Below are 26,310 nucleotides of genomic sequence, written 5' to 3'. Positions count from 1 at the left end.
AGGTTTGAAGATTTTTTTTTTTAAGACTTTATTTATTTATTTGACAGAGAGAGAGAGATCACAAGCAGGCAGAGAGGCAGGCAGAGAGACAGGAGGAAGCAAACTCCCCACTGAGCAGAGAGCCCAATGCAGGGCTCGATCCCAGGATCCTGAGATCATGACCCGAGCCGAAGGCAGAGGCTTTCACCCACTGAGCCACCCAGGCACCCCAAGTTTGAAAATTTTTGATAGACCTTATCAAATTGCCTCCAGAAATGATGTACAGATTTACACTCCTTCAGGTACCGCATGAGTCTGCCACCCTTCAACAGACAGTGGTGTGTAAGTAACAAATGCATTTAGTGGAAAAAAAAAAACCCTACCAATTGCTTTTATTTCATTGCCAACAGAGTGGAACCTCTTGCATGTATTAACTATTCATTTGTTTTTATCTGCCATCATTTTTCTACAGCATTGTACATTTTACCTTTGCTTTCAGTGTGTGTATGATCTTTATTTCCTAAGGATATTACTATAAATGTAATAATTTATTTATTTAAAAATGTTTTTATAATAAAATTCATCCTATATTATGGCTGATATTCCACACTGGGGGGTAAATAATTTAATTTATAACATTTAGAGATAACTTTTTTTTTTAAAGATTTTATTTATTTATTTAACAGAGAGAGATCACAAGTAGGCAGAGCAGCAGGCGGGGGTGGGGGGTAGGGAAGCAGGCTCTCCGCTGAGCAGAGAGCCCAATGTGGGGCTTGATCCCAGGACCCTGGGATCATGACCTGAGCTGAAGGCAGAGGCTTAACCCACTGAGCAACCCAGCGCCCTAGAGACAACTTATAAAGGCCTAGAATACAAAATTAAATGGAAGACCTGCAGGGATATCTGCTTGGGGCAGAGGAATGTTATTTTTTCATACCATCATTGTATTTACTAAGACTGATAGGGAAATAACTTTTTAAATCCAGCTTTTTAAAATTTTGAGTACTTTTTCTTTTCTTGCTTGAGCAATTAGATGACATTCCTTATGATTACACAGGTTCAATTCCTAACCCTTCAGTTGTAACTGCTTGGCGTGGAGCTGAAAAATCTCAAGCATGGTATAGTGACTTCCCATATACCATTTTACAGAATAAACTTTTTTTACAAAGATGCACATTTTTTGCCTTATTTACTATTTTTTAAAAGATTATTTATTTGAGAGAACGTATAAGCAGGAGGCTGAGGCAGAGGCAGAGGGAGAGGGAGAAGAAACTCCCCACTGAGCAGGGAGCCTGATATGGGGTTTGATCCCAGGACCCTGGGATCAGGACCTGAGCCAAAGGCAGACTCTTAACAGACTGAGCCACCTAGGTGTCCCTAAATGTAATAATTTAGAATGTATTTTCTCCATCTGCATTTTAACTTTGGTAATGAATGACAATGTTAGTTCTGTACAGCAGAATATGTGCCCCCTCTTAAATTTGTGCTGTTGTAGAAAGTTCTTTCCCAAATAAAGAGAAGACATTCAACATCCTTTCTTTGATTTCTGATAGTTCCAAATTTTTACATGTGTTTCTTTAAATCTTCTGGAATATATTTCACTATTTTTCAACATAAAATATTTTCTATGTTTCAAAACTTAATCCCAAACTTCAGAATTTATACAGGTAGAATTTAAATCAATGGGGAAATACACATATATTTTCATAAATGGAGCAAACCATAACTGTGGGGGGAAAACAGATTCCTATCTCACATTAGTTATAAAAATGGATTCCATAAGGCTATACTTGAATTAGGAAAATATTTTTATCAGAAAACACAAACTCTACAAATCTAGCCATCTGGGTAAACACAAAGCAGATTATCTATCCCTGGACAGTTTGCTAGTGTTAAAGTGAAATAATGTGACAAAATATCCATCATCATATTAATACCATGCTTATATATTATTGTCCTATCTTAGATTATAATCAATAGCATACAATTATAAAACTTTTTCAGTCTTCATGAAAGTTTCTCTAAGTTTTCGGCTGTATTTGATTTTCTTTACTAGGACTCAGCTATCACCTGGAGCAAGATTTTTATTTGAATAAAAAGGGGCCCATCATTGAAATAAATAACAGTATAGAGACTTAGAAACACTTATAATTATCAATATAAATAGTAACTTATGTTACATGTAGGCACCACAGAAGACAATAAAAATATAACTGTAATGGACATGATGGGGGGATACAAAAGCACATCATTAGGGATTCAGGTCTTCTCTTTTCCAATGCAAAACCCAGTGCTCCACGTACTGTATGTAACTGGCTGTGGGCATCTCATGAGCCAAGCTTCCAGAGGGCTCCCTCTGCCCACTGTGCATCACCGGATGTGGTACTCCCTGAAGCACTTGGCGTGGACGCCCTTCTGGCACTTTTCACAGCGGGTGTTGGTCTGCGAGTGGCAGAGGGCACACCGGGTCCTCTTGTCCTGGTGGACTATCCAGTGCCCAATCATGTCAAAGCGGCTCTCAGTTTCCAGCCGCCTGCTTCGCCGCCCCTGGGAGGACATGTCAGCATTGCTCTCCAGGTACACACAGGCCACGTACCTCCGGAAGGCCAGGAGGTCCACCTGGGCGTCGTGGCTGCAGATCCTGTGCAGCTGCCAGGCATTATTGAGAGCGGCATCGATGATGTAGCCGATGAAGCTCGAGTACCACTTCATGCCACGGATTTTCACCTTGTACTTGGCAATGTTCTGGTCCATCCGACTAACACCCCCCACCTTCTCCTGGTACAGCTTCACCAGGGAGGGCTGATGAACCTGGGTCCGCGTCTTGGCTGCTCCCCTATGGTGGCCGGTGAGCCCCACGGGCTCTATGCCCACGGCATTGGAGCAGATGTTGACCATGCTGCTATCGTGCCAGCGGCACACGATAATCTCCTCACTCTCATCAACTTTATAATCAAACGAGCCCTTCTTCATTTTCTTCAGTTCTTTGGGATCTTTGAGGGGACATCGCTCAGTCCTGTACTCACGAACAGTTCCTGTGGCCTTCACCCCCTTTTTCCTCAAAATGGACATGAGTTTGACACTTGTAAAAACCTTGTTAAAGAATATGTGGTATGGCAGACAGCCACGCTCTTGCAGCGCGTCCACGAACTTGACCACCATACTACCCCCGAGGTCCAGGCCCCTGTGCGATTTGGTGAACAGCGTGCCCTGAGAGGGCTCAAACCACACCAGGTAGCCCCTGCTGGTTGTCCCACACCAGATCTTGTAGCCTAGCCGTGTGGGCTTCCCAGCACGCAGCTGCTTGGATCCCCGGTGCCCGAAGTACTCACACATGGACTCTCCGAAGCTGTAGAACTCTTCCAGGGGCGCGTGCTTCTGGAAATTGCGATTCATCCGGACAATGAGAGGCCTGACTTTGGCGAACCTGTCGCTTTCATCCAGCTCAGTGTTATCTGCAAAATGCAGGTATGAGAAGATCAGTTCAAATCTGTCCCTTCTAATTGCATCAGCCACAAGATGATGATGTGAATCGGGGGATGTTTCCCAAAACATCCTTCTCCTGGGATAGGATATATACCCACTTAAAATCAAAATGCCCAAAACACATTTTAATTCCTGGGCTGTGAGCCCAAGGTTGACATTTTTCTGCCAAGCATAACGATTGGTTTCATTAACAATGAAATTAATTGTTCCTTCATCAAAGAACAACTCGAAGAGGCCCACAGGACTCAGTTCCTGGCTTCTGAGATCCTCTATGTGAGGATCTGATGCCGTCCAACTGCTGAAGTCAGGTCGGATATCTCTTTTCGTCCAAATACGCTGAGGCTCCACCATGACCTTCTGCCGCTTCGTGGCCGGCGACAGGTCCTCCTCCTCCTCGGTGCCAGAATCCTCGGGCACCACAAAGGCATGCAGGATGCTGCCTGGCAGGTGGGAGCCTCGCCGGCCATCTTCGTCACCGGAGTCCTCATCAGTGAAGTCCCCTGAGGCATTGTCTGGAGGCGCAATGAAGATCTCCCGGCTGTGGCCAGACTCATCCTCCTCCAGTGCATTCAGGACCTCCAGCAGCTTTGTAGACTTTGACTTTGAACCGGCTCTACTCCCAACAGTAAAGCTGCTGCAACGACATCAAACAAAATGTGGAGCAGAGACAATGCGTCAGCAGAAAACTCTGTTCAAGGACCGCCTGAGAGGACAGCGCTCCCGCCAGAGTCCCGAGCCTCAACAGTATCCCAGAGCCAGCACCACCAGGCCCAGGGCCAGGTAAGGGGATTTTTCAGACCAGCACACATTACTCTTTCACGCACAAATGTATTTCAAGGGGAGGCATTCTAAAGAGACATTTGGTTCTTTCCTTCTTAAAGTGTTTTGCATAGAGGATGCCCTCTAGGGATAAATTCAGGAACTGTGGCCATCTCCCAGGTAACAGTGATGAGCCCCAGGAGCCTGGGCTATGCAAGTCACACCCACTGGTGTCCTCTGACTCAGTGGCCCCAGGGGCTCTCCTTTCATCCCACCAACTGACCTGGGTCTTCCCTTTCCCTTATTAAGTTAGCAGTTACAAGTTTCCTGTTTCCCAAGTTCTCAAACTCTCCCTACTGGAACTCCCACTACCCCAGTATAGGACCTGAGCAGTTTCAGAGAGATTTTCAGATGGCTCCCTTGACATCAGACATCTTACTATCGCCTAGCTGCAATTCAGAAGCCAAACAGACTCAGGAAATGTGGAAACTCCTGCTATCCTGACTCTCCCTGCTTAGGTGGGAACTAATCGGATGCCAAGAGACACTTTTATTTCATGAGCAGCAACCATGAGGAGGCACTTCCCAGGGACAGGCAGTAGGCACACTCCCCTCCTGACCTGCACAGCAACTGTTCTAACTGGAGGAGGAAGAGGACGGTTCAACAAACAAGTAGCTATGCAGGATGGCACCAGGCCGTGAAAGGGAGATCCTGGATAAGGGACAGAGAATATAGTGGAAGAGGAGGACTGGAGTTGCTATTTTACATGGATGATGAGTGAAGGCTTACAACGTGGGGGCCTGAAAAAGAGAGTGAGGCTTACAGACAGCTAGAGAAAGGGTGTCTCAGGCACAGAGAAAGAACTACAGGTACAAGGCCCTGAGCGTGAAGGTACTTGCTCTCTGTAAACAGCAAGGAGGCTTCAGAAGTAAGAAGAGGAGGAGAGCAGAGCTCTAGAGGCTCTCGTCAGGACATTCTGTTGTATTTGGCTGTCACGGGAAGCCCTCTAGAGTGGAAGGAGCAGGGCAGTGAGGCCTCATCACTGTGGCTGTGAGAGTAGACAGGGCAGGGAAGGTAGGCACTAAGGCTGCCCTGTGCCACTCTGGCCCAACCTCCTCAGGAGAAGAATTTCAACCAGAGGGAGGACACTGGCTTTACCACAAAAGTGAATTCTCTGCAGACCTGCCCTTGGACTTCAGAGTTCAAACCACATTAGAGACTCACTCGAACCTCACGTCCTGGACATTGACTCCATCAGCCTCTGTGCTCGAAGCCAGGGCACAGGAGGTGTGACCTTAGGGGAAGTAAGGTACTTCTCATGCTCTGTGTGGGCCAGGAAGGGAGAGAAAAACTGAAGCCCCAGGTCCCAGGGATCTCGGACAGCGGGTCTTGGGGGACAGTAGCCATTGACACAAGTCCCCTAGCCTCTCCTGGTTTGTAGCAGCAGATTCAGGCCTCCCACCAGTCTCACTACCGAAGCTGCTGTTTGCAGCCCTGCCCACCAGACACCCTCTGCACATGGCTCTTCAGACTCCTGGAGAAGGAGAGGAGGGATAAAGATGAAGGAGTAGTAGGGAGCCCCTATGTTTTCCTTGTCCCTGGAACACAGCTAGATAAATATCAAATCATTCTGAACACCCAAGAAATCAATCAGAGGACCGAAAAAAACAAAGTGCACAACTAGAGGGAGAAAAGAGGCTACACTGTGGAAGGTAGGAAGTGTGAAGACAGGATCTGGGAGAGGAAAGAATTGTGGATGGTGGGGAGGGGAGGGAGCCCTGATCAGGGAGATAGGAGAGAAAGTATGTGGGAGAGTACATGTGGAGGGCACTGCACAAGAAAAACATTTCCCCAAAACCACTGAGGGGAAAAAAACGAGCAGGGCTGATTACAGCAAGTTCTTAGAAGCAGTGGAGCTAAAAGTCTGAATGGTTAGGGGTCTACACCCTCACCAAGGCTGGAGCCTGGCCAGCATAGAGGTGCTCCTGTGGAGAAGGAGGGCAGAAACCCAGGAGTACTCTTTTTGGAGTGCATTTGGGAGAGGTGGAACTGCCTTTCCAGGGACAAAACAGCCAGCAACACCAGTGAGCTGCCCTGCTCATGACCATAGGAGCAGAGGCAGCTTCTGAGTACAGCTAACCTGGACATTGGCTTTTGTGTTACATTTTACCATGAACTCCAAGTCACTGCGCGTTTGGGTGACTGTCCTTCACAGATGAATCGGCACCAGCCACAGTGTGGCTAGACACTTCCCTGGAGGATTAGTGCAGGTCCATGCTACACTAGATCCTGAAAATGTGGAGTATTAAAACCCAGCCAGCATGCCTGAGATGGCCACTGGGTGGGCCAAGAGCTCAGACACAGGGTGAAGGTAGGGATGTGAGGGAAGCCAGGGACTAATGAGGGGAGATTGTTCCCTCTTCTGTGAGAGTTTCCCTGCATAGCAGTGAGCACGAACTCCCATCTCCAGGGAACAAAGAGTGGGGTGACGCCATTTTTATGGGCCGCCATCTGCCCCAGTCAGCACTGGCGGATTTCAGTGAGCAGTACAGCGCACACAGTGGAGGCCTGACACACTCTCCTAAGCTCTAGGTGCTTTTTCACTAGGGCAAGTGTTATGGAGAACCAGAGGAGGGGCTGGGTCTCTCTCCCAGAAAACCAGTGCAAACTCCCCACACCCAAGTCTACCAAACATAGATTAAAACAAAATCAGCTCTAGTGGATACTGGATCCAGCCTTTTGTCTGTTTTTTCAAGATTTTATTTATTTATTTGAGGGGAAGGGGAGCAGAGCAGGGGGAGGGGCAGAGGGAGAAGCAGACTCCCCACTGAGCAGGGAATCTGATGTGAGACTCGACCCCAGGACCCTGGGATCCTGACCTGAGCTGAAGGGAGCCACTTAACCAACTGACACATCCAGTCACCCCTGGCTCTAGCCTTTTTAACAGGAAGACCACAGCACACCTAGTTCAGACTCACCTCACACTGGACAAGGGTCAAACACTCCTCATTGAAAGTAGGGTGAAACATTGTAGAGAACTGACCTGAGGGAAAAAGCGGTCAAAACACAACAGCAGGAGTGCCTGGGTGGTTCAGTGGGCTAAGCCTCTGCCTTCAGCTCAGGTCATGATTTCAGGGCCCTGGGATCAAGCCCCGCATTGGGCTCTCTGCTCAGTGGGGAACCTGCTTCCCCTCTCTCTCTCTCTGCCTTCCTCTCTGCCTACTTGTGATCTCTGTCTGTCAAATAAATAAATAAAATCTTTAAAAAAAAAAAAAAAAAAGAAACAAAAACAGCAGCAGAGTGCTTAAAGCACACACCAGAAATACTTCCTGAAGGGCCAGGCCCTGGTCGGTATGTGACCTCTTTCTTTTCTTTTCTTTTTTTTTAAATGACTTCTTAATGTAGTCATTACTCCCATGAGGAGGAAACATAAAGACTTTCCTACACGGAAGACAGAGACTGAGGCAAAAATGCCAAGGAGGAAGAACTCATACCAAAAGAAAGAACAAGAAAAAGTCACAGCTAGGGATCTATTCAAAACAGATATAAGTAGTATGCCTGACCCAGATTTTAAAACAACAATCATAAGGATACTAGCTGGGCCTGAGAAAGGTATGGAAGACACCAGAGAATCCTTTACCACAGAGGTAAGACTAAAAACTAGTCAGTATGAAATAAAAAAAATACTATAACTGAGATGCAAAACCAATTAGATATAATGACAAGGATGGAAGAAGCAGAAGAATAAATAAGTGATATAAAAAATAATATTATAGAAAATAATGAAGCTGAAAAGAGGGAAAGAAAAATACTAGATGACATATGTACACTTAGGGAATGCAGCGACATCATAAAGCACACAACATTCATATCATAGGAGTCCCAAAAGAATTAGAGAAAGAGGAAAGAAGGTTTACTTGAGGAAATTATAGTTGAAAAATGTCCCTCATCTGGTGAAGGAAACAGACATCCAAATCCAAGAGGCACAGAGAACTTGGAACAAAATTGACAAAAGCAGGGCAACACCAGGATATAGTGTAGTAAAATCTGCAAAACAGAGAAATAAGGAAAACATCCTGAGAACAGCAAGGGAAAAGAAATCTCTAAATTACAAGGGAAGACATATAAAGTTAGCAGCAGACCTACCCACAGAAATGTAACAGGCCAGAAGAGAGATGCATGATATATTCAATGTGCTCAATGGGGAAATATATGCAGCCAAAAATACTTTATCCAGCAAAGCTGTCATTTAGAATAGAAGGAGAGAGAGTTTCTCAGACAAATAAAAACTAAAGGAGTTCATGACCACTAAATCAGCCCTGCAAGAAATATTAAAGGAGACCCTTTGAGAAGGAAATAAATACCACAAGCAACAAAAACAGTAAAGAAACAGAGAAAATCTACAGGAACAGTGACTTTACGAGTAACACAATGGCACTAAATTCATATCTATCAATACTCACTCTGAATGTAAACAAACTAAATGCTCCTGTCAATAGACACAAGTATCAGAATGGATAAAAAACAATATCCATCTCTATGCTGCCTATAAGAAACTCACTTTGGACCTAAAGACACTTGTAGATTGAAAGTGAGGGGATGGAGACCCATCTATCTTGCTGAGGGACATCAAAAGAAAGCTGGTGTTACCATACTTAAATGAGACAAGCTAGATTTTAAAAGACTAAAAGACTAAAGACTGTAACAAGAGATGAAAAAGGACACTATTATAAAGGGGTCTTATCAACAAGAACATCTAATAACTATACATATCTATGCCACCCCAATTTGGAGTACCCAGATATAAAAATCAATTAGTACAGTAATATTAAGGGACTTTAAACAGCCCATTTATAACAAAAGACAGATTATCTAAGCAGGAAATCAACAAGGAAACAATGGCCAGATGGATGTAACAGATATATTCCAAACATTTCTTCCAAAAGCATCAGAATATACATTCTTTTTGAGTGCAAATGGAACATTCTCCAGAAGAGATCACATGCTGGGTTACAAAAAACGGCCTCAACAAATACAAAAGGACTGAGATCATACCACACATATTTTCTCACCACAACGCTATGAAAGTTGAAGTTTACCACAACAAAAAGTATCGAAAAACCACATATACATAGAGGTTAAAGAGCACCATAAGAATGAATGGGGTAGAGGAGGAGTCAAGATGGCAGGGAAGTAGCACGCTGAGACTACTTCAGGAGCAGGAGATCAGCTAGATAGCTTATCTAAAGATTGCAAAATACCTGCAAATCCATCGGCAGATCTAAGAGAAGAAGAACAGCAATTCTAGAAACAGAAAAACAACCACTTTCTGAAAGGTAGGACTGGCGGAGAAGTGAATCCAAAGCGACGGGAAGATAGACCCCGGGGGGAGGGGCCAGCTCCCAGCAAGTGGCGGAGCAACGGAGCGAGCAACGGAGCACAAAATCAGGACTTTTAAAAGTCTGTTCCGCTGAGAGACATCGCTCCAGAGGCTAAACGGGGGCGAAGCCCACGTGGGGTCAGCGTGGCCTCAGGTCCTACAGGCTCACAGAAGGATTGGGGGTGTCTGAGTGTCCCAGAGCTTGCGGGTATTGGAATGGGAAAGCCGGCTACAGAGACAGAGCCGACAGTAAGCTCACAGCTCAGGGTTACCTTGAACCGGTCGCAGGCTCCGTGAGCTCGGAGCGTGGCCGGAGGTCAGGCAGACGGGAGTCACTGGGCGCTGTTCTCTGAGGGCGCACTGAAGAGTGGGGCCCCGGGCTCTCGGCTCCTCCAGGCCGGAGACCAGGAGGCCGCCATTTGTATTTCTGTCCTCCGGAACTCTAAGGAAAGCGCTCAGGGAACAAAAGCTCCTGAAAGCAAACCGGAGCGGATTACTCAGCCAGGCCCCTGGTAAGGGTGGTGCAATGCCGCCTGGGGCAAAGACACTTGAGAATCACTACACCAGGCCCCTCCCCCAGAAGATCAACAAGAAATCCAGCCACCACCAAGTTCACCTACCAAGGAGTGCAGTTTCAATACCAAGGAGAGCAGCAGAATTCCAGAGGAGGAGAAAGCAAAGCACAGAACTCATGGCTTTCTCCCTGTGATTTTTTAGTCTTGCAGTTAATTTAATTTTTTTCTTTTTCATTTTTTTTTTCTTCGTCTGCTACAATGTTAACTTTTACCCTTTTCTTTTTTAAAGTTTTTTAACTAGTTTATCTAATATATATATTTTTTCTTTTTTATACTTTTGTTTATTCGTTTTCTTTTTTTAATTCTTTTTTTTTTCTTTCTTTCTATTTGAACCTCTTTTTATCCCCTTTCTCCCACCTCACGATTTGGGATCTCTTCTGATTTGGTTAAAGCATATTTTCCTGGGGTTGTTGCCACCCTTTTAGTATTTTACTTGCTCCTTCATATACTCTTATCTAGACAAAATGAAAAGGCGGTGAAATTCACCACAAAAAAAAGAACAAGAAGCAGTATGAAGGCTAGGGACCTAATCAATAGAGACATTGGTAATATGTCAGATCTAGAGTTCAGAATGACAATTCTCAAGGTTCTAGCCGGGCTCAAAAAAGGCATGGAAGATATTAGAGAAACACTCTCGGGAGATATAAAAGCCCTTTCTGGAGAAATAAAAGAACTAAAATCTAAACAAGTTGAAATCAAAAAAGCTATTAATGAGGTGCAATAAAAAATAGAGGATCTCACTTCTAGGATAAATGAGGCAGAAGAAAGAATTAGTGATATAGAAGACCAAATGACAGAGAATAAAGAAGCTGAGCAAAAGAGGGACAAACAGCTACTGGACCATGAAGGGAGAATTCGAGAGATAAGTGACACCATAAGACGAAACAACATTAGAATAATTGGGATTCCAGAAGAAGAAGAAAGAGAGAGGGGAGCAGAAGGTATACTCGAGAGAATTATTGGGGAGAATTTCCCCAATATGGCAAAAGGACGAGCATCAAAATTCAGGAGGTTCAGAGAACGCCCCTCAAAATCAATAAGAATAGGCCCACACCCCGTCACCTAATAGTAAAATTTACAAGTCTTAGTGACAAAGAGAAAATCCTGAAAGCAGCCCGGGAAAAGATGTCTGTAATATACAATGGTAAAAATATTAGATTGGCAGCTGAGTTATCCACAGAGACCTGGCAGGCCAAAAAGAGCTGGCATGATATTTTCAGAGCACTAAACAAGAAAAACATGCAGCCAAGAATACTATATCCAGCTAGGCTATCATTGAAAATAGAAGGAGTGATTAAAAGCTTCCAGGACAAACAAAAACTGAAACAATTTACAAACACCAAACCAGCTCTACAGGAAATACTGAAAGGGGTCCTCTAAGCAAAGAGAGAGCCTACAAGTGGTAGATCAGAAAGGAACAGAGACATATACAGTAACAGTCACCTTACAGGAAATACAATGGCACTAAATTCATATCTCTCAATAGTTACCCTGAATGTTAATAGGCTAAATGCCCCAATCAAAAGACACAGGGTATCAGAATGGATAAAAAAACAAAACCCATCTATATGTTGCCTCCAAGAAACTCATTTTAAGCCCGAAGACACCTCCAGATTTAAAGTGAGGGGGTGGAAAAGAATTTGCCATGCTAATGGACATCAGAAGAAAGCAGGAGTGACAATCCTTATATCAGATCTATTAGATTTTAAGCCAAAGACTATAATAAGATATGAGGAAGGACACTGTATCATACTCAAAGGGTCTGTCCAACAAGAAGATCTAACAATTTTAAATATCTATGCTTCCAACGTGGGAGCAGCCAACTATATAAACCAATTAATAACAAAATCAAAGAAACACATCAACAATAATACAATAATAGTAGGGGACTTTAACACTCCCCTCACTGAAATGGACAGATCATCCAAGCAAAATATCAGCAAGGAAATAAAGGCCTTAAACGACACACACGACCAGATGGACATCACAGATATATTCAGAACATTCCATCCCAAAGCAACAGAATACACATTCTTCTCTAGTGCACATGGATCATTCTCCAGAATAGATCACATCCTCGATCAATCAGGACTCAACCGGTATCAAAAGATTGGGATCATTCCTGCATATTTTCAGACCACAATGCTCTGAAGCTAGAACTCAACCACAAGAGGAAGTTTGGAAAGAACCCAAATACATGGAGACTAAACAGCATCCTTCTAAAGAATGAATGGGTCAACCGGGAAATTAAAGAAGAATTGAAAAAAAACCATGGAAACAAATGATAATGAAAATACAACGGTTCAAAATCCGTGGGACACAACAAAGGCAGTCCTGAGAGGAAAATATATAGCGGTACAAGCCTTTCTCAAGAAACAAGAAAGGTCTCAGGTACACAACCTAACCCTACACCTAAAGGAGCTGGAGAAAGAACAAGAAAGAAATGCTAAGCCCAGCAGGAGAAGAGAAATCATAAAGATCAGAGCAGAAATCAATGAAATAGAAACCAAAAAAACAATAGAACAAATCAACGAAACTAGGAGCTGGTTCTTTGAAAGAATTAATAAAATTGATAAGCCCCTGGCCAGACTTATCAAAAAGAAAAGAGAAAGGACCCAAATAAATAAAATCATGAATGAAAGAGGAGAGATCACAACTAACACCAAAGAAATACAAACTATTATAAGAACATACTATGTGCAACTCTACGCCAATAAATTTGACAATCTGGAAGAAATGGATGCATTCCTGGAAACATATAAACTACCACAACTGAACCAGGAAGAAATAGAAAGCCTGAACAGACCCATAACCAGTAAGGAGATTGAAACAGTCATTAAAAATCTCCAAACAAACAAAAGCCCAGGGCCAGACGGCTTCCCAGGGGAATTCTACATTTAAAGAAGAACTAATTCCTATTCTCCTGAAGCTGTTCCAAAAAATAGAAATGGAAGGAAAACTTCCAAACTCATTTTATGAGGCCAGCATCACCTTGACCCCAAAACCAGACAAGGATCCCATCAAAAAAGAGAGCTATAGACCAATATCCTTGATGAACACAGATGCGAAAACTCTCACCAAAATACTAGCCAATAGGATTCAACAGTACATTAAAAGGATTATTCACCACGACCAAGTGGGATTTATTCCAGGGCTGCAAGGTTGGTTCAACATCCGCAAATCAGTCAATGTGATACAACACATCAATAAAAGAAAGAACAAGAACCATAGGATACTCTCAATAGATGCTGAAAAAGCATTTGACAAAGTACAGCATCCCTTCCTGATCAGTACGGTTCAAAGTGTAGGGATAGAGGGCACATACCTCAATATCATCAAAGCCATCTATGAAAAACCCACTGCAAATATCATTTGCAATGGAGAAAAACTGAAAGCTTTTCCGCTAAGGTCAGGAACACGGCAGGGATGTCCATTATCACCAATGCTATTCAACAGAGTACTAGAAGCCCTAGCCTCAGCAATCAGACAACAAAAGGAAATTAAAGGCATCCAAATCGGCAAAGAAGAAGTCAAATTATCACTCTTCGCAGATGATATGATACTATATGTGGAAAACCCAAAAGACTCCACTCCAAAACTGCTAGAACGTGTACAGGAATTCAGTAAAGTGTCAGGATATAAAATCAATGCACAGAAATCAGTTGCATTTCTCTACACCAACAACAAGACAGAAGAAAGAGAAATTAAGGAGTCCATCCCATTTACAACTGCACCCCAAACCATAAGATACCTAGGAATAAACCTAACCAAAGAGGCAAAGAATCTATACTCAGAAAACTATAAAGTACTCATGAAAGAAATTGAGGAAGACACAAAGAAATGGAAAAATGTTCCATGCTCCTGGATTGGAAGAATAAATATTGTGAAAATGTCTATGCTACCTAAAGCAATCTACACATTTAATGCAATTCCTATCAAAGTACCATCCATCTTTTTCAAAGAAATGGAACAAATAATTCTAAAATTTATATGGAACCAGAAAAGACCTCGGATAGCCAAAGGGATATTGAAAAAGAAAGCCAACGTTGGTGGCATCACTATTCCGGACTTCAAGCTCTATTACAAAGCTGTCATCATCAAGACAGCATGGTACTGGCACAAAAACAGACACATAGATCAATGGAACAGAATAGAGAGCCCAGAAATAGACCCTCAACTCTATGGTCAACTAATCTTCGACAAAGCAGGAAAGAATGTCCAATGGAAAAAAGACAGCCTCTTCAATAAATGGTGTTGGGAAAATTGGACAGCCACATGCAGAAAAATGAAATTGGACCATTTCCTTATACCACACACAAAAATAGACTCAAAATGGATGAAGGACCTCAATGTGCGAAAGGAATCCATCAAAATCCTTGAGGAGAACACAGGCAGCAACATCTTCCTAGGAACATCGCCAAAGGCAAGGGAAGCAAGGGCAAAAATGAACTATTGGGATTTCATCAAGATCAAAAGCTTTTGCACAGCAAAGGAAACAGTTAACAAAATCAAAAGACAACTGACAGAATGGGAGAAGATATTTGCAAATGACATATCAGATAAAGGACTAGTGTCCAAAATCTATAAAGAACTTAGCAAACTCAACACCCAAAGAACAAATAATCCAATCAAGAAATGGGAAGAGGACATGAACAGACATTTCTGCAAAGAAGACATCCAGAAGGCCAACAGACACATGAAAAAGTGCTCCATATCACTCGGCATCAGGGAAATACAAATCAAAACCACAATGAGAGATCATGTTACACCAGTCAGAATGGCTAAAATCAACAAGTCAGGAAATGACAGATGCTCCCGAGGATGCAGAGTAAGGGGAACCCTCCTACACTGTTGGTGGGAATGCAAGCTGGTGCAACCACTCTGGAAAACAGCCGGGAGGTTCCTCAAAATGTTGAAAATAGAGCTGCCCTATGACCCAGCAATTGCACTACTGGGTATTTACCCTAAAGATACAAACGTAGTGATCCGAAGGGGCACGTGCACCCCAATGTTTATAGCAGCAATGTCCACAATAGCCAAACTATGGAAAGAACCTAGATGTCCATCAGCAGATGAATGGATCAAGAAGATGTGGTATATATACACAATGGAATACTATGCAGCCATCAAAAGAAATGAAATCTTGCCATTTGCGACAACATGGATGGAACTAGAGTGTATCATGCTTAGTGAAATAAGTCAAGCGGAGAAAGACAACTATCATATGATCTCCCTGATATGAGGAAGTGGTGATGCAACATGGCGGCGTAAGTGGGTAGGAGAAGAATAAATGAAACAAGATGGGATTGGGAGGGAGACAAACCATAAGTGACTCTTAATTTCACAAAACAAACTGAGGGTTGCTGGTGGGAGGGGGATTAAGAGAAGGGGGGTGGGGTTATGGACATTGGGGAGGGTATGTGCTTTGGTCAGTGCTGTGAAGTGTGTAAACCTGGTGATTCACAGACCTGTACCCCTGGGGATAAAAATATATGATTATAAAAAATAAAAAATTAACAACAAAAAAGAATGAATGGGTTAATCACAAAATTAAAGAAATTAAAGAAAATAATTGGAAGAACAGATCAGTGAAAGTAGGAGCCGATTCTTTGAAAAAATCAGTAAGATTGATAAAACCCCAGCCAGATTTAGCACAGGAAAAAAAAAAAAGAGAGAGAGAGAGAGAGAGAGAGAAAGAAAGGACCCAAATAAATAAAATCACAAATGCAAGAGGAGAGATCACAATTAATGCCACAGAAGTGCAAACAATTATGAGAATATTATGAATACTAGTATGCCAAAAATTGGACAATCTGGAAGAAAAGGATAAATTCCTAGAAACATATAAACACCAAAAGTGAATCAGGAAGAAATAGAAAATGTGAACAGACCCATAACCAGCAAATAAATTAAATCAGTAATCAAAAGTCTCCAACAGGGGCGCCTGGGTGGCTCAGTGGGTTAAAGCCTCTGCCTTTGGCTCAGGTCATGATCCGGCTCAGGTCATGATCCCAGGGTCCTGGAATCAAGCCCCACATCGGGCTCTCTGCTCAGTAGGGAGCCTGCTTCCTCCTCTTTTCTCTGCCTGCCTCTTTGCCTACTTTTGATCTCTGTCTGTCAAATAAATAAATAAAAACCTTAAAAAAAAAACAAACTCGAACAAATGAAAGTCAGGGCTAGATGGTTTCTCAGGGAAATTTTACCAAACATTTAAGGAAGAATTAATATCTATTCTTCTCAAATTGTTCCAAAAAAAAAAAAAGAAAGAAAAAAAAGAAATGAAGAAAACGTCCCCAAATCATCTATGAGGCCAGCATTATCTTGATCACAAAACCAGAGAAAGACCCCAATGAGGCCAATATCCCTGATGAACATGGATGGAAAATTCTCAGCATACTAGGAAACTGAATCCAACACTACACTAAAAGAATCATTCAGCACAATCATGTGAGATTACTCCTGGGCTACAAGGATTGTCTGATATCCACAAAACATTCAACGTGATACATATTAATGAAGTAAAGGTCTGATCCTCTCAATAGATGGAAATAGATGGAATATTTTCCATCTCAATAGATGGAAAAAAAATTTGACAAAGTACAACATCCATTCTTGATAAAAACCCTCCATAAAATTGGGATACCTCATATCTCAACATCATAAAGGCCATGTATGAGAGACTCAACTAATATCATCCTCAGTAGGGACAAATAGAGATTTTCCTCCAAGGTCAGGAACAAAACAGGGATGTCTACTTTCACCAGTATTATTTAAAATAGTACCAGAAGTCCTAGCCTCAGCAATCAGACAACAAAAACAAATTAAAGGCATTCAATTCTGCAAAGAAGTCCAACTTTCACTATTTGCAGACAACATGATGTTCTATTTAGGAAACCCAAAAGACTCCAGGAAAATAAATGCTGGAACTGATAAATTCAGCAAAGTTACAGGATACAAAATCGATGTAGAAATCTTTTACATTTCTATATACCAATAATGAAGCAGCAGAAAAAGAAATCAAGGAATTGATCCCATTTACAACTGCACCAAAACAATCAGATACCTAGGAATAAACCTAACCAAAGAGGTAAAAGATCTGTAACTCTGAACTATAGAACACTTATGAAAGAAATTGAGGAAGACACAAAGAAATGGGAAAACATTCCATGCTCATGGATTAGAAGAACAAATGGGAAAATGTTTATACAACCCAGAGCAAACTATACATTTAATGCAATCCCCATCAAAATACCAGAGGTAGTTTTCACAGAGCTAGAACAAACAATAGTAAAATTTGTATGGAACCACAATAGACCCCAAATAGCCAAAGCAATCTTGAAAAACAAAACCAAAGCTGGAGGCTCACAATTTTGGACTTTAAACTATATTACAAAGCAGTAATCATCAAGACAGTATGATATTTGCACAAAAGCAAACACACAGATCAATGGAACACAAGAGAGAACCCAGAAATGGACATAGCCCTATATGGTCAACTAATTTTGACAAAGCAGGAAGGAATATCCAATGGAAAAAAGAAAGTCTCTTCAACAAATGGTGTTGGGAAAATTGGATAGCCACAAGGAGAAGAATAAAACTGAGTCACTTTCTTACACCATACACAAAAATAAACTCAAAGTGGGTGAAAAACCTCAATGTGAGACAGGAATCCATCAAAATCCTTGAGGAGAACACAGGCAGCAACCTCTTTGACCTGGGTCATAGCAACTTCTTTCTAGACACGTCTCCAAAGGCAAGAGAAACAAAAGCAAAAATAAACTACTGGGTCTTCATCAAGATTAAAAGCTTATGCACAGTGAAGGAAACAATCCATAAAACTAAAAGGTAACCTACAGAATGGGAGAATATGTTTCTAAATGACATAGCTGATAAAGGGTTAGTATCCAAAATCTATAAAGAACTTATCAAACTCAATACCCCAAAATCAAATAATCCAGTTAAGAAATGGGGCAGAAGATGTGAATAGACATTCTTCCAAAGAAGGCATCCAGCTGGCTAACAGACACATGAAAAGATGCTCAACATCACTCAACATCAAGGAAATACAAATCAAAATCATGAGGAGATACTATTCACACCTGTCATAGTGATTAAAATTAACAACACCAGGAACAGATGTTGGCAAGGATGCAGAGAAAGGGGAACCCTCTTGCACTGCTGGTGGGAAGGCAAATTGGTACAGCCCCTCTGTAAAATAGTATGGAGGTTCCTCAAAGAGTGAAAAATAAAACTACCCTATGATCCAGCAATTATACTACTAGGTAAATATACAAACTACTAGGTAAATATACAAACTACCAAGTAAATATACCCAAAGGATACAAAAATACTGGTCGAAGGGACACATGAACCCCAGTATTTATAGCAGCACTATCAACAATAGCAAAACTATGAAAAGAGTCAAAAGTCTATGGACTGATGAATGGATAAAGATGGGGTGTGTGTAATGGAATATTACTCAGCCCTCAAAAAGAAGTCTTCTCATTTGCAACAATGTGGATGGAACGAGAGGGGATTATGTATGCGAAGGAAAGTCAGAGAAAGACAAATACCATATGATTTCACTCATATATGGACTTTAAGGAAAAAAAAACAGATGAACACAGGGGAAGGAACTAAAAAAAAGAGTGGGAAATATACCACAAGAGATTTTTTATTATAGAGAACAAACAGGCTTGCTGGAGGGGAAGTGGGCAGGGGATGGGGTAACTGGGTGATAGGTATTAGAGGAGGGTACTTGTTGTGAGGAGCACTGGGTGTTATATGTAAGTGATGGATCACTGAATTCTAGTCCCGAACCAATATTATAGTATATGTTAACTACCTAAAATTTAAAGATTTTATCTATTTATTTGACAGAGAGAGAAATCACACGAAGACAGAGAGGCAGGCAGAGAGAAAAAGGAAAGCAGGCTCCCAGAAAGCCAGATGCGGGGCTTGATCTCAGGACCCTGAGATCATGACCTGAGCTGAAGGCAGAGGCTTAACCCACTGAGCCACCCAGGTGCCCCTTAACTACCTAAAATTTAAATAAAAACTTGGGGGAAAAAAAAAAAAGCCTTGTCGAGTGGCAAAGCTTACAGGGACTAAGGCAGTCCAACAGCAACCACCTTGTGGATTATAAGGTGAGGAAGGGGTGTGGGGGTGGCGCAGTCAGTTAAGCGACCAACTGTTGGTTTCAGTTTGGGTCCTGATCTCAGGTTTGTGAGAATCAGCCTGGCGTGTGCTCTCCCTTTCCCCCTGCCCCTCCTGCTTGTGCTTTCTCTCACTCAAAAAATAAATAAATCTTAAAAAAATAAAAAAAAGAAGAGGAAAGTAAATCACATTTTTAGATACAAGGTAGACACTGGAGCTACAGAACAATACCCATACCACATACACTACCTTGTTCTGTCTCATCTTCTCTCCAATCTCCCTTTTCTCTTCTCTCTTCCTCCTTTTTCCTTCCTAGACACCAAATGCTTAGTGAGGCCAGCAGGGCCAAGAGCTAAAACTTTCATGGGCTTGGCCTTTCAAAAAGAGAGGCGTAATTACTTGCATAAAGCCATTCATCAAACACACTTACCTTGAAGTTGAAGCCATGATGAACTGGAAACAGAGTTATGTGCAGTCAAAGAACCTGTAAGACAACAGAAGTTGATTTTCAAAAAAATCGTATCTTAATTAACAAGGCAATGGGACCTTTTCCACACTTTAAAGGAAGAAACATCTCTAGCTTAAGGTTCACCAGCAACCAGAGGGGGATGGACTGAGTACACACAGGAGATGGTATCATCAACTGGCTAACTGGGGGGATAAACAATGAGCTCTCTACCTCACACCAAAATATATTGTAGGGCACAGTCTTCACCATCAGAGCTATTGGCATGTGGGCTGGATGAGTCTTTGTTGTGGGGGGCTATCCTGTGTATTATGGGATGTTTAGTAGTTTTCCAGGCCTCTACCCACTAGATACCAGTAGAACACCGATCCCCCAGCTGTGGAATTCAGTTATGTTTCCAGACATTGCCATGTGTCCCATAGGGGACAAAACTGCACCTGGTTGACAACTATTATTCTCTATCAAGACTACCAATAGAGGGACACCTGGGTGGCTCAGTGGGTTAAAGCCTCTGCCTTCAGCTCGGGTCGTGATCCCGGGGTACTGGGATGGAGCCCCGCATCGGGCTCTCTGCTCAGTGGGAGGCCTGCTTCCTCCTCTCTCTCTCTCTCTCTCTCTGCCTGCCTCTCTGCCTACTTGTGGTCTCTGTCTGTTGAAAAGATAAATAAAATCTTAAAAAAAAAAAAAGACTACCAACAGAACCTATTGTAATAATGGAAATATTTTCTATCAATGCTGCCCAATATGGTAGCCATGAGCCACATGTCGTTATTAAACACCTGATATATATGGTTAGTGTGACTAGGAAAATGAATTTTTAATTTTATGTAATTTTAATTAATTTCAATGAAAACAGTCACATGCGCTTTGGTCAGTGGCCACTGTATTAGATAGTGAAGTCCAAGATATATAAAGAACTAACTATGAAACAACATTTTCTTAACAACCAAGGGATCAACGAAAAAATTAAAGGGGAAGTTAAAAAGTACCTTGAGGGCTACCTAGGTGGCTCAGTTGGTTAAGCATTCAACTCCTGATTTCGGCTCAGGTCATGATCTCAGGATGGTGAGACTGAGCCCTGCGTTGGGCTATGCACTGAGTGTGAAGCCTACTTAAGATTCTCTCTCTTGACTATGGACTCTGAAAAACAATCTCAGAGTTTTGAAGGGGCGGGGGGTGGGAGGTTGGGGGAACCAGATGGTGGGTATTGGAGAGGGCACGGATTGCATAGAGCACTGGGTGTGGTGCAAAAGCAATGAATACTGTTATGCTGAAAATAAATAAAATAAAATAAAAAGATTCTCTCTCTCCCTTTCTTTCGGCCCTCTCCCGCGCCCCCACAACTCGTGTGCTCTCTTTCTCAAATAAATAAAATTAATAAATAGTATCTGAAACAAATGAAAAGGGAAACACAACATACCAAAACATTTAGGTTGCAGCAAAAGATTTCTAGGAGAGCTTAATGCTATAAACACATATATTAAAAAAAAAAAAAACCAGAATGATCCCAAATAAAAAACTTAACTTTATACCTCAAGGAACTATAAAAAGAACAGATGAATGGATAAAGAAGTGGATAAAAGAAGAAATGGATAAAGAAGAAATTCAGAAAGGATGAATACCCAACTTTTGTGGCAACATGGACTGGACTAGAAGAGATTATGCTGAGTGAAATAAGTCAAGCAGAGAGTCAATTATCATATGGTTTCACTTATTTGTGGAGCATAGCAAAAAGCATGGAGGACATGGGGAACTAGAGAGAAGGGGGTTGGGGTAAATTGGAAGGGGAGGTGAATCATGAGAGACTATGGACTCTGAAAAACAACTGAGGGGTTTGAAGTGGTGGGAGGGTGGGAGGTTGGGGTACCAGGTGGTGGGTATTATAGAGGGCACAGATTGCATGGAGCACTGGGTGTGGTGAAAAAATAATGAATACTGTTTTTCTGAAAATAAATTAATTAATTTAATTTTAAAAAAGGAAAGAAGAAGTGTGTGTGTGTGTGTGTGTGTGTGTGTGTGTGTGTGTGTTTGTGTATAATGGAATATTATTCGGCCATAAAAAATGAAATCTTGCCATTTGCAAAGACATGGATGGAGTCAGAGAATATAATGCTTAGTGAACTGAGTCAGAGAAAGACAAACCATACAATTTTATTCATATGTGCAATTTAAGAAAGAAAGAGATAGAGAGAGAGAAACCAAGAAATGACTCTTAACTATAGAGAACAAACTGATGGCTATCAGAAGGGAGCTGGGTTGGGGATGGTTAAAATAGGTGATGGGGATTAAGGAATGGACTTATGATGAGCACAGGGTGATGTATGGAACTGCTGAATCACTATATTGTGTAAAGTTTTTCCAGCGAGAGAAACACACCAGGCGAGGTAGGCACAAGGCAAGATTTATTAAAGGCACTCTCAGGCACAGTTTCAGGGCCCAGGAGAAGGGGAGCCAGGAAAACTGCGGAGGAGGGCACCCTCGGGCAAGGTTCCCTGACTCCAGAAAGGGGAGTCAGGGAAGTTGCGCCGGAGGCAGGGAGAAGGGGGCTTTTAAGGGGTCTCGAGGGGAGTTCAGGGGTTTTTTGGCAAGTTTCCTTTATTTGGATATTTTGCCTGCTCGTCGGGGTCCCATTGGTCCACTGGAGCCCAGAGCGGGGGTCTCAGATTCCCACTTGTCAGGGTCCCATTGGTCCATGAGGGCCCGGAGCAAGGGTCCTCAGATTCCTGCTCAGGTCTTTGTTCTCCTCTCTGAGCTCAGGTTTTGTGGTGGGAACTTTCGCCATCTTAAGTAGCCCTTTCTTTCAGCCAGCCCAACATACTGTACACCTGAAACTAATATAACATGTATATTAACTATACTGGATTTTAAAATTGAATTAAATTAAAAAAAAAAAAGAATAACCTAAGCCTAAAGTTAGCAGCAGAAAGGAAATAAAAGACTGGAGCAAAAACAAGCAAAATAGAGAACAAAAAAATAATTGGTGAGCTAAACAAAACTAAGAATTAGTTTTTTGAAAAGATGAACAAAATAAACAAATTTCTAGCTATAGTATCCCAGAAATAGAGAGAACCCAAATCAACAAAATTATAAACGAAAGAGGGGAAATTAACTGATACCACAGAAACAAAGGATCACAGAGGCTACAGTGAATGATTATTGATTATACGCCTATAAACTGGACAACCTAGAACAAGCTGATAAATTCTCAGAAACACACAAGCTACCGACTGAAACAAGAGAAACAGAACATTTGAACAGTCCAATTACTAGTAGAAAGACTGAATCAGTAATGCCAACTCTCCCAATCAAAAAAACAAACAAAAACAAAAAGACAAGAACAAAGAGCAAAAACCCAACATCAAATCCACTTACTGGTGAATTTTACCAAGCATTTAAAGAACAATTAATGCCAGTTATTCTAAAATCCATCCAAAAAAAGACAAAACAAAGGGAAAGAACACACTTTGATTAGCATTTGATGATTTGATGAGCATTACCCCAATACCAAAGCCTGATAAGGACATTACAAGAAAAGAATGGAATGTGAGGACAATTCAAAAAATAAATATAGAGGTGATGTCACAGATGGTGGACTATTGAGCTCCAGGCCTTCACTCCCCATGGAAATGCAAGTTAACAATATATGAACATGAATACATTTGTGAGAACTCTAGAGACCACTTGAAATGGTGTGGGACCCAGGCCAACAGAAAAATAAGATGGGATTCCATTTAAAAGGATAGAAAAGTTCATGGCATTTTGTGCACAGACAGATCTCTTCCTGTCAGATCAGTAAGGGACAACTAGGGTAAACAAAGCAACTCTTCCCTTGGGATGGAAATCAGAGCAGACTATGAGTTCAACATTTTAGCTTGTCTGGCGGCTGCCTGAGGGATAGATTTCTGCCTCACCAGACTTGCAGCACTGATGGGAATGGCAGCAGTTTGGAGGTTACTGAAAATGTAGGCAGGTGTCACAGTACACTAGAGCTAAAGAAATTCTACAGTTTTACATGCAGATGCCAGGGAGAGATAAAGATTATACACTTCTGAGGAGAAATTAGGGACAAGCCGCTCGTGGTAATTGAAACAATTAAAAGTACAGAAAATGTTGATGAGGTTTGAAACTTCTAGGTAGGCTGACTAGTGAAGTATTCCCCTGAACAAGTTTGTTTTGTTTTGTTTTTTGAATGGCCAAATCCCAACAACAGATCATGAGCATACAAAAAACTGGGAAACATGGCCCAGTGACAGAAACAAAATAAAACTCCAGAAATGGATCTGAAAGAAAGTCAGACTGCTGAATTTCTTGGTGAAGAATTTAAAACAATTTGTTAAAGACATCAATGAGCTAAAAGAGACCACAGAAAGACACAAAATCAGGAAATGTATGAATGAGAATATTAATAAAATGAAGCAAATTCTGGAGCTGAAAAATATAATAAAGGAGCCAGCATTACCCTGATATTTGAGCCAGATAAAGATACTAGAAGAGGGACGCCTGGGTGGCTCAGTCAGTTAAGCGTCTGCCTTTGGCTCAGGTCATGATCCCAGGGTCCTGGGATCAAGCCCCATGTTGAACTCTCTGCTCAGAAGGGAGTCTGCTTCTCCCTCTCCCTCTGCTCTTCTACCTGCTTATGCTCACTCTCATTCTCTCTCTCTCTCTTTCAAATAAATAAACAATATTTTTTTTAAAAAATACTAGAAGAAAACTAAAAACCAATATCCTTGACAAATACTGATCCTCAAGAAAATATTATTAGCAAAATAAATTCAATGTACACTGAAAGGATTCTATACCACAACAAAGTGGGATATATTTCTGGAATGCAAGGATAGTTCAACTTGAGAATAAAAAAATCTACCAATGTAATATACCAAGTGAACAGAATGAAAGGCAAAAGCCGTATTTTCCCACCAAATAATGCAGAAAAAACATTTAACAAGATTCAACACTCTTTTATTATAAAGAAACTCTTAATAAACTAGGACTAAAAGGAAATAACTGAACATAATAAAGATGAAATAGAAAAAAAAAATCACAGCTAATATACAAAATAGTGAAAGACTGAAAGCTTTTCCTCTAAAAACAAGATCAAGATAAAGTTGTTTCTTCTGGCCTTTCTGTTAAACATAGTACTAGAAGTCTTAGCCAGAGCAATTAGGCAAGGAAAAGAAATAAAAGGCATCCAAACTGGAAAGAAAGAAGTAGAATTATCCATTCGCAGATAACATGATCTTACATGTAAAGATTTTTTTAAAAAGTCAGAATAAGTAAGTTCAGCAAAGCTGCAGAAGTCAAAATCAACATATCAAAAATTAGTTGCATTTCTATACATTAACAATGAACAACTTAAAGTAGAAATTAGGAACACAACTCCATTTACCACAGCATTGAAAAGAATAAATAACCAAAGAGGTTGCAAGAACTATACACTGAAAACAACAAAACATAAAGTAATTTAAAAAAATACACAAAAATAGAAAGATATCTTGTGTTCATGGGTTTGTATACTTAACATCAAAGATCTCGATACTGCCCAAAGTAATCTACAGGTTCAATGCAATCTCTATCAAAATCCCAAAATATTGGGGATATATATATATATATATATTTTTTTTTTTCTAGAAATAGAAAAATCCATCCTAAAATCATTTGGTATCAAGATACTCCAAATAGCCAAAATAATTCTGGAAAGGAAGAACAAAGTAGGAGAATTCACATTTCCTCATTTCAGTACATATTACAAAGCTAAAGAAATCAAAACAGTGTGACACTGGTATAATGACAGATACAGAGACTAGTTAATTGTAACAGAGCCAGAAATAAACCTTCACATATATGGTCAGGTTATCTTCAAAAAGGATGTAAAAACTACTCAATAGGGAAAGGACAGTCTCTATAATAAATGGTGTTAAAAAAAAAAAACAACTAGGTATCTACATGCAAAAGAATAAAAATGGGCTTTTACATCATATACAAAGATTAACTCAAAATGTATCAAAGACCTAAATAAGGGGCGCCTGGGTGGCTCAACTTTTAAGCATCTGCCTTTGGCTCAGGTCATGGTCCCAGGATCCTGGGATAGAGCCTCCCTGTTGGGTGGGAAGTCTGCTCTTCCTCTCCCACTTCCCCTGCTTGTGTTCCCTCTCTTGCTATGTCTCTTTCTGTCAAATAAGTAAATAAAATATTTTAAAAGGAAAGACCTAAACATAAGAGTTAAAATTATAAAATTCTTCAAAGATAACACAGATTCAGAATATTGTATCTCTCAATGATTTCTTGACTATGAAACCAAAGCACCAGCAAAAAAGCAAATATTAAACGTGCATCAAAGGATACAATCAAGAGAGTGAAGAGACAACTAATGGAATGGGGAAAATATTTGTAAATCATATTATTTGACAAGAAGTTAATACACAAATAACTCCGACAACAGCAAAAAAAATAAGTGACCCAATCAAAACACGGACAAAGAACCTGTGTGGACATTTCTCCAAAGAAGATAT

The 26,310-nt window shown here is 41.2% G+C and overlaps 1 protein-coding gene across 3 annotated transcripts in view; it reads right to left on the bottom strand.

Moving 5' to 3' along the window:
• Positions 1 to 1,513: 1,513 nt before the first annotated feature.
• Positions 1,514 to 26,310, bottom strand: part of PGBD2 (piggyBac transposable element derived 2) — a 31,528-nt gene continuing 6,731 nt past the window's right edge. The window contains exons 1-3 of one of the 3 annotated variants that reach the window (XM_032335199.1): positions 20,791 to 20,813; positions 19,766 to 19,819; positions 1,514 to 4,099 (exon numbers count right to left, since the gene is read on the bottom strand). In XM_032335199.1, the coding sequence (XP_032191090.1) occupies positions 2,350 to 4,099; positions 19,766 to 19,782 (1,767 nt within the window). In that variant the 5' untranslated portion in view covers positions 19,783 to 19,819; positions 20,791 to 20,813 and the 3' untranslated portion in view covers positions 1,514 to 2,349. Of the gene's footprint in view, positions 4,100 to 19,765; positions 19,820 to 20,790; positions 20,814 to 26,310 lie in introns of those variants that run through there. The other 2 variants (XM_032335198.1, XM_032335200.1) reach the window with 2 other exon arrangements.

Source organism: Mustela erminea, chromosome 3 (assembly GCF_009829155.1).
Source record: "Mustela erminea isolate mMusErm1 chromosome 3, mMusErm1.Pri, whole genome shotgun sequence".
Lineage (NCBI taxonomy): Eukaryota > Metazoa > Chordata > Mammalia > Carnivora > Mustelidae > Mustela > Mustela erminea.
The sequence above is the reverse complement of the archived record's forward strand: the minus strand, read 5'-3'. Positions and strand labels throughout refer to the sequence as shown.